We start from the raw sequence: 16,860 nt of genomic DNA, 5'->3' as shown, positions 1-16,860 counted from the left end.
ATTTGTGATAATGTTGGCAGCATCACATATGATCTTCACAGTGCAGAGAACACAAATTAGCATCCATTACTATAATGAAATAATTTGTTAGTTTGAAATGCTACAGGGAACTATGTACCTGTACATTAATGCTGTGGAAAGACTTCCTGTTCACATAGTCTCCTTCATTTACTGAAGGAGCAATGATTGGAATGTGAGTGCCATCTATACAGCCAATCACGCCTGGGAACCGTGAGAATAAATGTAAAATTTAAGTAGTAGTTCAAATATCACCACATCATGAATTAAGTTTTGTTCATCCTGATACCTGCAATTTTGTGGAATCCCTCTTTGATAAATCTTGTGGGTCTATGACCGGGGAACACCACAAACGAGTACAGGAGACGTTTCAGTGCAACTGTAACATTCCTGACTGCCCGACAGACGGTAGCCTTGGAAACGTGCTCAGCGTCACCAATATTATACAGAAAGCTCCCGTTTGCAAAAAACCGAAGTGCAATACAAATAATATGTACAGAACTGAGAGGATGTCCGCGATGTGTCACATGAGCAATATTAGGCCTGAGGATGTTATTCAAATGAATTATAGATTGTGCTGAAAAACGGTAACGTTCACACAGAAAATCATCAGGAAATGATAAAATCTCCAAACGCGCTCTAATCACTCTCTCCCGGCGGAGAGCTCTGCGGAGAATTTGGGCTTCAACATCTACTGGCTCTTCAAGGAAGGAGCACGCCATGTCTGACACTTCCTACAGTCAGGTTTCCGACAAAGAGGCGGAGAACGTCAGGGTTAGTTGAAGTAAACCTGCTAGGGGGCAGGTTAGCTTCACGGAGTGTGTCGTCATAGTAACTCACTCAGAATTAATCTAAACTCGCTTTGTGAAACCGGAAAACCAGAGTTTTCGTTAACTCAGGGTATACTTACTCAGATTTTGCTCTAAACCGGCTTCCTGAAATAGGGCCCTGGTCCCAACTCTGGATAGTCATATTTTGGGGGGTTTAATAAATTTGTCCATATTTGTAGAAATGAGAGCTGCTCCATCCAAATTGGGATGGATGCCGTCTCTCCTAACAAGACCAGGTTTCCTCCAGAAGGTTTGCCAATTATCTATGAAGCCCACATCGTTTCTGGGACACCACTCAGACAGCCAGCAATTTAAGGAGAACATGCGGATAAACATGTCACTCCTGGTCTGATTGGGGAGGGGACCAGAGAAAACTACAGAGTCTGACGTTGTTTTGGCAAAGTTACACACCGATTCAATATTGATTTTAGTGACCTCCGATTGGCGTAACCGGGTGTCATTACTGCCGATGTGAATTATGATTTTACTGAATTTACGTTTACCCTTAGCCAGCAGTTTTAAATTTCCCTCAATGTCGCCTGCTCTGGCCCCTGGAAGACAATTGACTATGGTTGCTATGGTGTCTCTAGCTTCACATGTCTGAGAACAGAATCACCAACTACCAGAGTTTAACATATGGCATAGAAACTGAACTTTTAACAGTGTTTCCTGAAAACCCTCTCCTGTCTGATCATTTCCTGATAACATTTACATTTACAATAATTGATTACACAGCAGTGGAGAGCAGAGATGGGCAGTAACGCGTTACTGTAATCTGATTACTTTTTTCAAGTAACGAGTAAAGTAAGGGATTACTATTGGAAAAACAGTAATTAGATTACCGTTACTTTCCCGTAGGACCGCTGCGTTACTGCGTTACTAAAACCGTGATTTTTTTACGAGAATGTCTCACGACAGTGACGTAAGCGAGTGCGCCGTTAGTGACAACAGCTGTGTGCAGATCAACAATGGATCATATATCGAGTGCGGAGAGAGTATGAGCGTGCAGCGTTTAAAGCGTGGAAGTACTGACCTTACTTTGAGTTTGATTCCATAAAAAGTGACAAAAACATTAGCGTCCGCTGTGCGTGGGAAGAAAACTTCTTTTTACAGTGAAAAAAACCCTAAACAAGCACCGAGTAGCTACGACGTAACGGGAAATTCACAGAGAAACTCGCGGATTCTTCAACTGACCGCAGCACACCTGCACCAGGGTAAACCTCCGCCTACCGCCGTCCTGCTTTACAGGTGAAAATAGAGCAACAGGACCGCTAGTCTTTGACTTTATTTATTTTCTGCTGTGTTTTACTTGCATCTATTTGAAAGACTGAGTGTAAACACAAAAAATATTTTATTTTATGTGCTGGAATGTGCAGAAAATAGGTTTAAATGTTAAACTAATTTCTTCCAGTCAGAGAATGGTGCATATAATTAAATGTTTGCTTGATGCATAAAGTTAAAAGATTAAAACTGATAAAACAAGTTAAAAAAAAGATACTTTTCCATTTGATTACATCTTGTATGATGGATTATGTAGAAAAAGTAAAATTGGGCTGAAAGATCTATCGCTTTATCACCTCTTCAGGTTGTTTTTAAAAAGTAACTAAGAAACTAAGTAATTAATTACTTTTGAAAATAAGTAATCAGTAAAGTAATGGGATTACTTTTTTGGGGAAGTAATCAGTAATTAGTTACTGATTACTTTTTTCAAGTAACTTGACCAACACTGGTGGAGAGTAGACTTTATCACAGTAGATGTCTTTCTGAAAGCGCTGTAACTCAGTTTAAGAATATAATCCACCCACTGTTATCATCTTCAATGCCCTGTACCAACACATAAGACGTCATCATGTGAAACATGTTTGGTTCGTTTTTTACCACTACCTTCTTCATGCCTTTTTAAATCCATCTGCTCTGTTTCTCAACCACAGGAGCCACTGTGACTGCAGTCTGCTGAGTCTGTTTGACAGAAACAGACTGCTTTCCAAGAGTTTCGATGGTCCATGGTCAGGAGTAACAGGGCTGAGCAGATCTTATGGAGAGCATTAAACCAGCTGCTGAGTGAAAGGATAGATCCATTCCACTATAGGTGCACTCCAAAATAAGATTAAAAAGACCCTGCAGGAACTCACTGTGCTCCTACTGTTTGTTTCCCAAGTTTGTGGACACAGCTCAGTTGGTACAACACATGAAAGGCAAAGAAAAACAACTTCAGAAGCTCCAAAAACTGCAAACAAAAAACTTTCCATTCTGAATCAATGCCCACACCATGAGAACATGAAGACACCACAACCAGCCAGGATGAGTGGGTGAAGAACTTGTCAGACAGGTGCTAGCCAGAGGAATCAATTTGGTCATGTCTGTACAAAAGCTGCCCATAATGGGCCACAACAGGGATTAATACATTAACATAACTCAGGATAACGTATACTTTATTGATCCCCATGGGGAAATTCCTCTCTACATTTAACCCATTCACTCAGTGAAGCAGTGGGCAGCCATTGGGCGCCCAGGTTTCTGGTCATGGGGTCACCACTCTACCTACTGAGGATGAAGGTTTCGGCTACTCTCTCCAGTTCAAGAAATTCTGTCTAACCTCACAATGTAAGCAAAGAAGACCATAGGAGGAGGTAAACTGCTGTTCTAAACTCAACTGATTATCACACCAAAATTACTCCTCAGTGACAAAAACACCCATGAAACCATAAAACGAGACCCCACAAAAACAAAGTCATCAGTTACCTACAACAACTTCACTGACCCCCCTACATACCACCGTCTGTACCCAAGGCATCCACATGGGTACAGACTATCAAATGTCTGTAACTGGGCAGAAAACTGTGGGTTTTTTTTTTTAAACAGGAAACAGCTCTGAGGCATTGTGGGAGATTGAGTTAGTCAGGAAACAAGCTGTAGTCTCAAATGGATGTTTATTCTGTGAAAGTAACAGGAAACGTCTGACTTTATGTTATTATCAAGCGGTCTGCTTCTGCGGCTGGTTCGGTAAATTTACGTTGGAGCGTGACGAAACTCGCAGTTTAGGAATTTGTGAAATCTCTGCTTTCAGAAAATGTACTGTGTGCTCGGTTAGCTCGTGCTATCGAGGCTCTGTTCTGCTTGTTTATGGACATTTCATGAAATGATGTGACCATTAACTGTTTGTTGTTTTCGCTCTTTGGTGTTCGTAGAAACAGTTTATACGAGCTTGTAGCTGAGATTCAGAGGTTCCTGTGGATGCCACACACGCCGGGACGTACACAGCCGTCCTCGGTGTACTCCTTTGGGTCCACTTTGCCTTCTTCTTTGTGGACTCCCAAAGATCCACAAAGGAGTCCCACTCAGACCTGCACACTGTTAGACCTCTGCCTCACTACCACATATTTTAAATACAGCGAGGGTTTCTACAAAAACGCGGCTGTGCCATGGGCTCATCGGTGTCACATATTGTAGCCAACATGGAGGAAGAACCACCTCAACAGGACAAGACTCAGCTGTTCAACTGCATCTAAAGGTCAAAGTTCACTCTTGAGGATGCCACCTACAATGCAGTCTCAGATCCTTCCCCCGCTCACATCAAGTGTTCTCAGCAGGTCACATGATAGGGTGAGGCAAGCTCTCTCAATGGTTTCTCGGCTGATAATGGCCCACACCCTTATTGACACTTTCAATAGTGGGTCAGCGACCCTCTCACTGGGCTTTAAATACCTGGGACTCTCCACCAATTGGTTTTAGAACTGAAGAAGCTTCGTGGATGAAATGTAAAACTTAAAGAAGTCCACTCGCTTTCTCTCCAGCTCTGTTAGGCCTTTATCCAGGAGACTCATGGAGAGAAAGGCAGGCAAGAACCTGCAGTCTGTAAAATTAAATGTTGAATAACCAGAAATTATAGAAGAAAACTTTATTTATACAGCTTTCACATCATGTTAACCACATTTTTTTCTAATTTGTTAGTATCACCTCCAAATCCTGAAACAACTTTAGGAAAGGTTAAAAAACAAAGAATACAAATTTCCTACAGTTACAAATACTAACAAAACACACAGTGGAAGAAAGACTTTTCCACAAAGATGGAGTGATGAGGGAAAGAAGCAAAAACATTAAAATGGTAAATAAACAGCCTGTATTTGTATAGTGCTTTACTTAATCCCTAAGGACCCCAAAGCGCTTTACACATTCAGTCATCCACACATTCACACACACAAAGCACCTTGAGGCGACTGTTGTTGTGATTTGGCGCTATATAAATAAAATTGAATTGAATTGATGTTATTTGACAAACCACATATAATGTGACAAAGTAAAGGCACTTCTGAGCTCTCTCTACTCCACCTGTTACTGAAACATTATTTTTACTGACCGACAGAAGAACGCAGTCTTTCAAACGGACTACAACTTCTCAGCTGTGTGAGTTTTTGTGTGCCGAGACAAGTGACTTTTTTGACTAAAGTTTTTCCCACATATTTCACAATGATAAGGTTTCTCCCCGGTGTGGATTTTCTTGTGCGCACACAGAACACTGCTTTGACTGAAACTTTTCCCACATGTTTCACAAGAATATGGTTTCTCACCAGTGTGAGTTTTCTTGTGGCGAGACAAGTGACCAGCTTGACGAAAACTTTTCCCACAGATGTCACAATGATACGGCTTCTCGCCTGTGTGGGTTTTCTTGTGGAGATACAGAGCACTGCTTTGACCGAAACATTTCCTGCATATTTCACATGAATATGGTTTCTCGCCTGAGTGAGTGGTGATGTGGTAAGACAAACTATTTTTAGCACTGAAACTTTTCCCACATGTTTCACAACAATATGGTTTCTCTCCTGTGTGAGCGGTGATGTGACGAGCCAAACTGCGTTTTATACTGAAACGTTTCCCACATGTTTCACAACAATATGGTTTTTCACCTGTGTGGATTCTCATGTGCATAGACAAGTGATACCTTCTCACGAAAATTTTACGACATATTTTGCACACGTAGAGTTTCACATTGTTTTGGATCATGTGATGCTTCTTTCCCCGGGACATACTGAAAGTCTCATTACACTGGCTCACTGAAATCGGCAAGCTGAGCTGGTAAGTTTCCTTTCCCTGACGTCCTTTCTTTGGCTTTGACCCTGCATCTTCAGTTAACCCCGACCCTTCTTGCTTGCTCGTTTCTTGATCTCTGCTTTCAGTTTCAGGAGAGTCGTCAGAGAGGAGCTGCTCGCTATCTGTTTCTGAGTCGCTGTGGTCACTTTCCTCACAAGTAGCTGTTAGCATAAAGGTATTGGTCCCGTCCTCGAGCAAAAGTTGTCCTTGTGGTTCCTCCTGGCCCAGACTGGGGTTCCTCTCTGGATTACAGAACTGCTGCTCTTGGAGAACCTCCTTCACATTCTGGTGATGTGGGAGTTCTGAAATGACAAAAGTGATACAAGAAAAGAGTAAGTATACTCACAATTGTCTCCATTTTTATAAATGGTGATCCAGTTCCAGGTCTTGGGGGTGGTGGAGCCTGACCCAGCTGTCACTGGGGAGGTGTAGCTGTTACAGCCCACATAACAGTAAAGTGTTATCCGAGATGGGGTGTAACACAAAGTGAAAAAAAACTATTAACCACCGCATAGTTAACGTCAGTAAAACACAATTTATTTTACAATTAATGCAAATGAACCAATTAGGACCAAAATAAAACAGGGAAGCTCCAAGCGTCAGGGTCTTTGAAGCCAAAACAACAAACAAATCGCAGAAAAGAAGAAAAAGTACAATGGCTGAGCTCACTGTCTCACCACAAAACAGGAGAAAAGGCTGAAACAAAAACGTCCGAGAGCCTGAACATGCTTCCACTGTGGATCACTACAGTTACCTTTACTCACAAACACAAAGTCACACCAAGCTTCACAGGGTTTACACAGCTACAGCATGCTGCCCAAATCACTGCAGCTCAAAGCCAGGGAAAAGGGAAGAAAGGGGCATGCCATTTAAGATGGCGGTCTTTATGAGGTGGGTGACGAGCTGCGACACATCACATCCGGTTATGAGGCAGACCTGAAACACAGGAGGAGGAGAATGAGCTCTCTGGCATGGGGAGAGCCCCTAAAGGTCAGAGACCATAACAACAGCCCACACACTGAAGTGAGGCTGTGCAAGCTATATGTCCTGAACACACACAACAGTCAGGACCCGGGCCCAGCAAGCCGAGGGGCTACGGGACTCCCATCCCTGCCCACCGCCTCTCACTGAGGGCACCTCCAGACTGGAACAGACTCCAGTTCATCTCCACGAGGATTTTCCTAAGCCCAAGTCGTGCATAGAGATGGACCTGACTATATCAAGCCGGTCTCTGTTAACCTAATGCACGAGCTCCGGCTCCTTCCCACCAAAGAGGTGACCTTCCATGTCCTAATAGCCAGCCTCGTCGGCTGGGGATCGGACCACCAAGGCCTTGACCCCCGACGACACACACCGAATGAAGGTGAAGCAGCAGTCCTACCAGGTCTGATTAGCTTGTGGAGCTGTGGAGACTTTGGTGATACTTGGTAAAGGTTTGGTTAGGCAGAGGAGCCAGACTCGCAATCATCCTCAAAGCACAGAGGGATCAGGATTCAGGAATAATGAAAACGTACTGAGTGCACCAGTGCTCCTCCTCAGACTCCTCGCAAATACGCGTACGTTACCTTACCTTGAGGTCAAGGTCACTGGGATTTTAGTAGGGATGGAAACTGATAAGCATTCCTTATCAATTTTCCTCGTTCCTTGTTATCAGCATAATGCAGCTGTTTCTGTCCTGGAGCAGTCTCCCCCTTACCATCACGCTCTCATCTTTTTTCCTATAAAAATAAAAGTAAGGTTCCTGTCCACGCTGAGACCACGCCACTATTTTCCTCCTCCGACACACAAACTAATCAGCTGATCGTAGCGAGAGAGCAAGAACCTATAAGCAGGATCAATAGGTAGGCAGACTAATGATTCCAAGGAATTGGAGTACTGGGAACTGGTTCTTGATTAGTATCCCTAGATTTTAGCAGCTGGACCTACAGCATCAATTTGAAAATCCAACTTCACCTCATTCTCCTTATTTAGACTCTTTTTCTCCAATTGATCTTTCTGAGTTAACTTCAATAATTACTTCCTCCAAACCATCAACCTGTCTTTTAGACCCCATTCCTACAAAACTGCTCAAAGAAGTCCTGCCATTAATTAATGCTTCGATCTTAAATATGATCAACCTATCTCTAATAATCGGCTATGTAGCACAGGCCTTCAAGCTGGCTGTAGTTAAACCTTTACTCAAAAAGCATCTCTAGACCCAGCTGTTCTATCCTTGCAGTTGCAGAAAGGTGCAATGAAGAATCTTTGGAAACTGCCAAGCAAAGACCGCTTGAAGAGGTACACCAGAGAGAAGGAAGCCATCTGCCATCACAGTGGCAGACATCCAAGAAAGGGTCTCCAGTATGAAGAGTTGGACAGCACCAGTCCCTGACTGGTTCACGCCTACTGGCTGAAGAAGCTGACTGCACTCCACGAGCACCTGGCAGCACAAATGAACCAGCTGCTAGTTGACGAGAGACACCCGGAATGGCTAACCGAAGGCCGGACAGTCCTGATCCTCAAGGACCCCCAGAAGGGACCGTCCCCTCCAACTACCGACCAACAACCTGCCTCAGCACCACGTGGAAACTCCTGTCGGGCATCATAGTGGGTAAGATGAACAGGCACATGGGTCAATACATGAGCGGGGCACAGAAAGGGAAATGTGGGGGGTGACGGTAACAGTGGTCCTAGTGGGAATCGGAGCACTGGGTGAGGTGACTCCCAAGCCAGGCGAGCGGCTCCAGCAGATGCAGGAACAACATCGGAGCTTGGCAGGGTCACAACAACATCCCACCAGCCTTTTTATGGCTGAGAGGGAAAAACGATTAGAGAACAAAGATTCTGCACGACACTCATTCTGAAGGAGCTGGAAAACTAGCTAAATCTACCAGGAGGACTCGAGTTTGTGAAGAGTTTTCAGCGTCAAAGTAATGCAGCAACATTTATGAGAACATGCAGAGACACAAAAAGAAAGCAGCCGTCATTAGACTGACCTCAGACAGTCACCGGTGAAGGAGCGGCTCACTTTAAAAGCTCGTCTTTGACCCCGGAAAACACATCACTGCTTCTCCAGCTAATTTTCCCTGAAGATATTTCTCAGCAGTTTGGACGCCTCTGGACAGTGAAACGACCACATTCAGTCAAACTCGTCTCACACTTCATAAGAACACAACTTCTCACCTGACGCTCCATCCTTGTTTCCTCGTTGATCCTGGCTCTCGGCTCCAGCAGAGCTGTGAGAGAGGAGCTGCTCCCCACCTCCTCCTGGTTCACTGTGCTCTCCTTCCTCAGCAACAGTCACCATGAAGGTGTCCGTCTCCTCCTTCAGTCCCAGCTGCTCTCCCTCCTGACTGCTGCACAGTTCCTCCTGTTCCTCTTTAATCTGTGGAGCTTCTGGTTCCTCCTGGTCCACACTGGAGCTCCTCTCCTGGTTCCAGAGCTGCTGCTCAGGGAGAACCTCCTCCTCCTCCTCCTTACAGATGTGCTGCTGTCTGAGGTCTGGACGGACAAAGAGGATTCAGGAGACAGACACCCTCTACTTTTAAGATTATCCAGCCCTGAGTATCAGCTTTGAACAGTGCTTAAAGTTAGTCCTGGATCAGGTGACCCTGAATGCTCTCTTAGTTACCATGCAACAGTCCATCAGTTACCATGGCGATGTACGCAGTGCCTTTGTAACCCTTAAAACCAGGAACCTTCCTGGAGACGAATTCAGCGAAACGAGGAGACCAAGCGACGAATCCAAAACTAAGAAGCACCCAGACACGGAGAACACGTTAACGCTAACATGAAGGCATTCATCACGCTGTTCATGAATCAGTCGTGGCGCTCAACTGCGCTTAAACATGACGTGACAGCATGTCACTACAAACACGTCTTATTAAACTGTGACAGACTAAGCTGTGAAAACTGAACTGATGGCCCACGGCGCAGCGTGGAGCTGTTTGGAAACTCCACCGCTGCGTCTGAAATAACAATAAATCACGCAGACGTTTTCTACTGTTCGTCTGAAGTCGGGTGGCGGGGGCAGCAGGGCAGCTCGGACCTCGCTTTCACCGCCTCCTCCTGCGTATCTGGGGAGACGTGGAGGCGCTCCAGGCCTCAGAGAGATGGCGCCTCTCCGGCGTGTCTACTGCAGGGCCTCCTACAGGTAGGAGACGCCCAGACAGAACACCTCACCCAGGAGCCGACGGCCTTAGCCGTCTCCTTTCACTGTGGAGGAGCAGCGGCCCCCGGATGAATGAACTGCTCGCCGACCGCGGAGGCGGAGCCTGTCCATTTGCACCGCCTGTATCTGCGATCTCATTCTGTTCACAGAAACATCAGGCGATCTCAACAGCGAAGCGCCCCCTGGTGGCAGATGGCTGCAGAACATTAGGACACAAAACTTGAACGACATCAGTTATTAAAACTGTAACAATCAGATTAAACGACTACGTCTGGTACCGACTAGTAACAACAGCGACGACTGGTCGAGGACTCACACATCCACCTTCTGTCCTCCTGAAACATCTCTGCAGCTTTCATGTCCCACAGAGCTGTGATCAGGATCCTCCCTCAGAGGGACACTCACCTGTCCTGTGCAGCTTTGTGTGTGTGGATGACTGAATGTAGCGTAAAGCGCTTTGGGGACCTTAGGCACTAAGCAAAGCGCTACAAATACAGGCCATTTACCATTGATTTGGGGTTTCCAGGTGACATCCAGCAGTCTGCGCTGACGCTCCATCTCTTCCTCGTACTGCACAGGATCATTATGAACTTCAGGCTCCTCCTTCAGTCCCAGCTGCTCCCCCTCCTGACTGCTGCACAGTTCCTCCTCTTCCTCTTTAATCTGTGGAGCTTCTGGTTCCTCCTGCTCCACACTGGAGCTCCTCTCCTGGTTCCAGAGCTGCTGCTCAGGGAGAACCTCCTCCTCCTCCTCACAGACCTGCTGCTGTGGGACGTCTGGAGAGACAGAAGAAAGAAGTCACAACCACAGAAACATTAACAGGACTTTACAGCATGACTGCGTCGCTCGTGTGTGAGAGTTCAGCACATCTTTACATGTTTTATATAAAAGTGACTATAAATACACGCCGAGCGCTTTTTTCTGTAACACGTTTACTTATTAAAGTGAGAGTCAAAGGTCGCCAACATGTCCTCCCTGAGCCACCCACGAGCACCTCCACCACCTGCTCACGCCACTCTGATGTCATCACCCATCTACCTGCACGCCATCTCAGACTGTGTGACGACCTGCTGCAGGTACGATGGAGAGCGCGAACTGAAGCCAAAAGGCAGAACTGACGTCTCCAAACCAGGTTCTTTTTTCCCACGAAGAGAAAGACCTTTAATGCACCATTCACTGAAACACAAACAGCCTGAAGTGCAAAGACCTGCGACCTCCGGAGGAAAGCCCTCGTGATGATAAACACAGACGTGCAGCGGAGGCATTTTTCTCTGCCTTGGATCTGACTTGCATCAGTCACATGACGACTGTTAACCAATGCTCGCCCTCGGTGGCAGAGCGCGCTGGTTACAAGCTCGCAGAGAGCGCGTGCACGTTTTGCCGCCTGGCTGATGTGGCGCTGCAGGGGAAACACATCTAATATCCACATATTAGACCCACACTGTGTTTTAAAGAAAACACATTAAAAAGTGATTGTATTATATTTACATTCACGACAACATTTTACAGCAGCAGCATTATTGTATCTCCACAGTTCAAACACTGAATCATCTGCCAGACACACTGACTCGTCATAGATTTTACATTCATCACTTCACTATTAATACGTTAGGGAAGATTTCTGGATCAGCACCCTGATGCAAACTTGTGGCTACAGCATACTGGAGAGTGTGTCTGACAGCTCGCGTCTCTCCTGTGGACTCGGCCTCAGATCAACACAGCCTGCCCTCCAACAGTGTACAACCAGGTAAAACACACCTGATGACAGTGATACAGTGTGATCTGATTCATGTTAGAGTCTTGATGAATGTGTGTTGTTGTTCTTCAGCCTGGGTCTATGTGCCCTCGAGCACCCGCCCCTCAGACATCTCTGCACGGCCCTGGCGGTGATCAGGATCCTCCCTCAGAGGGACACTCACCTGTCCTGTGCAGCTTGATTTGGGGTTTCCAGGTGATATCCAGCAGTCTGCGCTGACGGTCGATCTCTTCCTCGTACTGGACGATCGTTTTTTCAAACTCCAAGAATATTTGTTCAGCAGCAGCAGTTAGTCGCTCGTTGATAAACTCTCTCAGATACTGAGCTGAAGGCATCGCTGCTGCCGCGGCTCACACACTCGGCTCACACAACAACACTGGCACCGCTTCCTCTTCACTTCCGCTTCGTGTCACAGCGAAGCTCTCCTGGTGGACGGAAAGGCGCCGCCTGCTGGTGAGGAGTGTAACAGCAACAACGTCAGAGGGCACGAGGCTTGCATTTCTTCGTTCATCACTCAGTGTTTCCGGTGTTGTGCCAAAAACTGATTTCCAATGTTTCTGTGTGTTTTTATGTGTAATATCTTTACATATGTTGGTAAACAGACTTCGGTGAACAGCGTTTACAAAGAGGTTTTATATAGAATTAAAAAATTATCTGTTTTTCAAGTATCTTTACAACTCTGTGTTATTGTACTTACATTATAACCAATCCGCTCCTTTATCCCTACTTCAAATATTTTTACTGAACTATTGTCATATTTGCTGCCGTTTCTTCTGTCCTCTTGGCCAACTTACTCTTACAAAGACATTTTTAATGTTAATAAGATTTTTTTAACTGCATAAATAAAGGTAATATAAAAGTCGCTGCCAAAAACTGATTGCGGCTTCTGCCTTGTTACATGAATGTTGTTTGTGGCTCAAGATGACTTTGTGTCATCCATGAGGGAAGCATTTGACATATGTTTCACATATTATAGCCCAACAAGTTTCTTATAGCAGTTTAAATACGAGCAATCGGTTTTTGGCAGACAATCACTTTTTGGCACAACACCGGAGCAGCAGGCATGTCCGTCTGTGTAGAAACTCTGTGTACACGGATGAGTGGAGAGCCAAAGGGATTTGGGCTGTGGCTCATTTTATGGATGAAAATAGGGTTTTATTAAAACATGAGACGTCCTGTGAGGAGTTTGATGTAAGATGATGCTCAGAGTGACAAAACACTAACCAAAGCCATCCCAGTCGCCCTGAGATCACTGATTAAAGAAGACACTGTGCACATTTCTCCTGGACGGCTCTGCAGAGTTCACTTTGGTGACAGCAGGTTTACAAACAAGGCGATCAGAAATATTGTGATAAATGAAATCTGTCCTAACCCGGTTCAAAGAATTTATATTCTAAAAGAATTTGAATCCAAGGAGGTTAAGGTGATAAGAAGAAAGTATATTTCACTTCCCCTTAAAGTAAAAGAGGTTAACTTTAAAGTCATAAATGAGATTTACCCAGATGATGTCAGGAGGCCTCCTCTGAGCTGCACATCATGATTTTCTTTGTTGTTCACACCGTTTGTCTCCGTTTCGACATCGACCTTTCTTTTGTTTTTTGTTTATTTCTCCTGCTGTGATGCTCACTGTACATTTTAGATGCATGGATAACTAATGTTCATATTGTTGTCGACAAATAAAGTTCATTTAAAAATTAAAAAAAAACTCAGGGTTTCCTGCTTAGGAGTGGGTGGGGCTTCACCCCTTCTTGTTCCTGATTGGCTGCATCAGTCATGTTCCAGGTGTTCCAGCTGTTGTTGGTTCTCGTGTCACCTGGTGATGTTCGTCCACATCAGCCCTCTGTGATGACATCCAGGAGTTTGTCACATTTGTGTTTAATAATAGTTTAATAGTTTAATAGTTTAATTATTTATATAGCACATTTAATTACAACAGGAGCGTTGACCAAAGTGCTGTACAAGAATACAACATAATAAAACAACTTAGAGTATTAAAAGCAAACACCAAATATGAATTAACAAACAACTCTCATGATGTATTAAAAGCCAGTAAATAAAAATGTGTTTTAAGATAAGATTTAAAAAGATTGACAGTAGGAGCCTGTCTGATGTGTAGGGGTAAATTATTCCACAGCTTAGGGCGCTACGACTGCAAATGCTCGACCGCCTCTGTGAACCAGCCTCGACCTTGGTACAGCTAAAAGCAAAAGATCACTTGATCTAAGAGATCTAAGGGGGGTATAAGTCTGCAAGAGGTCAGACAAATACCCGGGAGCCTGTCCATTCAGGGCTTTGTAACAACAATAAAATTTTTAAATTAATTCTGAAGCGGACAGGGAGCCAATGAAGGGAGGCGAGTACCGGGGAAATGTGTTCACATCTTTTAGTACGTGTCAGAAGACGAGCTGCAGCATTCTGGACCAACTGCAGCCTTGCCAGGCAGGTCTGGCTGACTCCAGCATATAAGGAGTTACAATAGTCCAGCTGGGATATAATAAAAGCATGAATCGCTCGTTCAAAGTTTTTAAAAGATAAAAATGATCTCACCTTAGATAAAAGCCTCAGTTTGAAGAAAGACCGCTGTACGACTGAGCTAATTTGTTTTTCAAAGGTGAAATTGCTGTCAAGTATAACCCCCAAATTTTCGGCATGTGATTTGACAAAAGGCTCAAGACTGTGCAGGTTAACATTACAGGTGCTGGGATTGCCGCTTGGTCCAAAAATTATCACTTCGGTTTTGTTCTCATTGAAGTTAAGGAAATTAGAGGCCATCCAGGATTTAACTTCACCGAGACACTGAAGTAAGGGTTCTAGTGAGGCAGGACTGTTTCCCTTCAATTGAAGATAGATCTGAGTATCATCGGCATATGAATGAAAACAAATGTTGTATTTTCTAAAAATTAGACCTAAAGGCAGCATATAAATGGAGAACAATATTGGCCCCAGTATAGATGGGATTGGATTTATATAGCGCTTTTCTAGGCCCTCAAAGCGCTTTACAATGCCACTATTCATTCACTCTCACATCCACACACTGGTGGAGGCAGCTACAGTTGTAGCCACAGCTGCCTTGGGGCAGACTGACAGAGGCGAGGCTGCCATATCGCGCCATCGGCCCCTCTGGTCAACACCAGTAGGCAGTAGGGTAAAGTGTCTTGCCCAAGGACACAACGACCAGGACAGAGAGCCCAGGGATCAAACCGGCGACCTTCCGGTTACAGATACGCTTCCCAACCCCCTGAGCCACGGTCGCCTGTAAGAAGCTTAAAAGCTGCGTTTCGTTTCATTTGCTTCATTTTCAGATGAAACCTCATCAGACTCCTTTAACCAAAACCAGGACAGACCGCTGCACACGACAAGCACCACCCTGTTTTCAGACAGACTCCTCTCTAAAGGTCAAAGTGACCTGGTTCCTCTGTGAACTTTAAACCACACCTTCCACTCTGTGTCCTGAATCAGCAGATATTAAACAGCTGACAATAGTAAACAACAGTCTCCACCCAGCTGATCGTGACGACACAGAGGGCGGAGGCAGAGGGCTGATCACAGGACAGGATCCAGGCATGCGAAACAGCTGGGACACATAGGAACAGCGGAAGTAAACAAAGAAAGGCGGAAGTATTGTTCACTTTCCTCGCGTGTGGCCGAGCTGAGTGTGTGAGCTGCGGCAGCAACGATGCCTTCAGCTCAGTATCTGAGAGAGTTTATCAACGAGCGACTAACTGCTGCTGCTGAACAAATATTCTTGGAGTTTGAAAAAACGATCGTCCAGTACGAGGAAGAGATCGACCGTCAGCGCAGACTGCTGGATATCACCTGGAAACCCCAAATCAAGCTGCACAGAGTGGGTGAGTGTGAATGAGCATGCGTGGACTGGCGGAGGACCTTCATCTTTAGCTAACAAAGGAAACGTGTCGCTGAGCACGTGGCTCTCTGTAGTGCTGTGTTCTGAGCGCACGTGAAAAACAATTGGAAGCGCAAAGAAAAGTTTAATTTAATCAAAGAAAATTAATTTCTGCGTGCAGGAAATGAATTTCAGTGTTTGCTGTTATCCACATACACACAGATCTCTGTACACAGTTATAAGTGTGCCGATTGGCTGTTACATCTCCAATCAGCTCCCTAGCTTACTGCATTCCGGAAACACGGTCCAGAATGAGGCTGGTCATCCGCATTCAGTAGTGATGTGGACACCACTGATTTCCTTTCCGATAACAAGTAAAATTCAGGGCGGTATCGACGATACTGATCCGATACTCTTTACAAAAACTTATTTTATTTATTGTATCTCAAATTATAGCGTCATCATGATTACAGGACATCAGATTACTTGTTCTTATCACTTAATAATGCAGAGTGCATCATATAGAAATAAAAAAAGTTGTGCGCTATTTGAACACGTTGCCTGCCTGCAGCACTAAAGGACTCCGTGAGAGACGTCTGTCTCGCCCCAGCAGCACCTGTCCCTGTCCTCCTCTTCAGTCTCAACATACGCGCCTCATATTCTGTGATACGGTTTACTCTGTGTTTGACGAGGTTAGTGATGTTGCCACAACCATACATGCCAACCCTCCCGATTTTTCCGGGAGAATCCCGGAGCCACCATTCTCCCGAATTTCTCCCGATTTTCCAACAAAATTGAAAAACCATATCCCAGAATTCATAGCGCGGCCCAGCCAATTCCAGTCTCCAACAATGGCGGCAGCGACTTAGTTTTAATATTGCTCTTATTTCTCTTTCTGGGTCGCAAAAAACCTTTAACATATTTTCCGGTGAGAATCTAGCTGCGTGAACTTCAAATATCTGAGCCGACACATCGTCTTCAAACCCCCGCGGTCTGTCGCTACTCGCGTTAAACATGATGTATAAATCACTTTGATAATTAAAAATGTTGTTTGGCTTTTTCAGTGTTTTATTTGTTCGTGAGTAAATCGGTTTGGCTGAGATCAAAGTTATTAGATTAGATTAAATTAAACTTTATTAATCCCTCGGGAGGGTTCCTGCGGGGGTTTCACACA

General features: G+C 44.9%; 2 protein-coding genes across 8 annotated transcripts in view; one reads left to right on the top strand and one right to left on the bottom strand.

Annotated features, from left to right (window-relative positions):
* LOC120727904 (zinc finger and SCAN domain-containing protein 12-like) overlaps positions 1-16,860 on the top strand; it is a 31,200-nt gene that overhangs the window by 4,698 nt on the left and 9,642 nt on the right. For 2 of the 3 annotated variants that reach the window (XM_040022522.1, XM_040022533.1), the window contains exon 1: positions 15,397-15,690. The exons of the other annotated variant lie outside the window; for it this stretch is intronic. In XM_040022522.1, coding sequence (XP_039878456.1) covers positions 15,519-15,690 — 172 coding nt within the window. In that variant the 5' untranslated portion in view covers positions 15,397-15,518. Of the gene's footprint in view, positions 1-15,396; positions 15,691-16,860 lie in introns of those variants that run through there. 3 annotated transcript variants of the gene reach the window in all.
* On the bottom strand, positions 4,019-12,746 carry LOC120727780 (zinc finger and SCAN domain-containing protein 30-like). 5 transcript variants are annotated; one of them, XM_040022310.1, is made up of 5 exons: positions 12,006-12,217; positions 10,593-10,862; positions 9,099-9,416; positions 8,912-9,032; positions 6,126-6,238 (listed from the first exon to the last, which is right to left on the bottom strand). In XM_040022310.1, the coding sequence occupies exons 1-4, from the start codon at positions 12,175-12,177 to the stop codon at positions 8,992-8,994; spliced, it is 801 nt and encodes a 266-aa protein (XP_039878244.1). In that variant the 5' UTR covers positions 12,178-12,217; the 3' UTR covers positions 6,126-6,238; positions 8,912-8,991. The 5 variants fall into 5 exon arrangements, with proteins under 5 accessions (XP_039878207.1, XP_039878216.1, XP_039878224.1 ...); XM_040022273.1 differs by lacking the exon at positions 8,912-9,032 and having other exon boundaries at positions 4,019-6,238; positions 12,006-12,746; XM_040022282.1 differs by lacking the exon at positions 8,912-9,032 and having other exon boundaries at positions 4,019-6,238; positions 9,099-9,390; positions 10,825-10,862; positions 12,006-12,305.

The sequence above is a fragment of the Simochromis diagramma genome, unplaced genomic scaffold, assembly GCF_900408965.1.
Source record: "Simochromis diagramma unplaced genomic scaffold, fSimDia1.1 OVJJ01000385.1, whole genome shotgun sequence".
Classification (NCBI taxonomy): domain Eukaryota; kingdom Metazoa; phylum Chordata; class Actinopteri; order Cichliformes; family Cichlidae; genus Simochromis; species Simochromis diagramma.
Note: the sequence above shows the minus strand (reverse complement) of the source record. Positions and strands in the feature narration are given on the sequence as shown.

Bases quoted from the DNA above. Each gene is read 5' to 3' on its own strand.
- LOC120727780 (XM_040022273.1), bottom strand. From the start codon at position 12,177: ATGCCTTCAGCTCAGTATCTGAGAGAGTTTATCAACGAGCGACTAACT. The intron at 9,417-10,592 runs GTAAATGGCCTG...TTGTCCGTCCAG, and splicing joins CTGGAAACCCCAAATCAATG to ACCTCAGACAGCAGCACATC. The intron at 6,239-9,098 runs GTGAGAAGTTGT...TTGTCATTTCAG, and splicing joins AAACAAGGATGGAGCGTCAG to AACTCCCACATCACCAGAAT.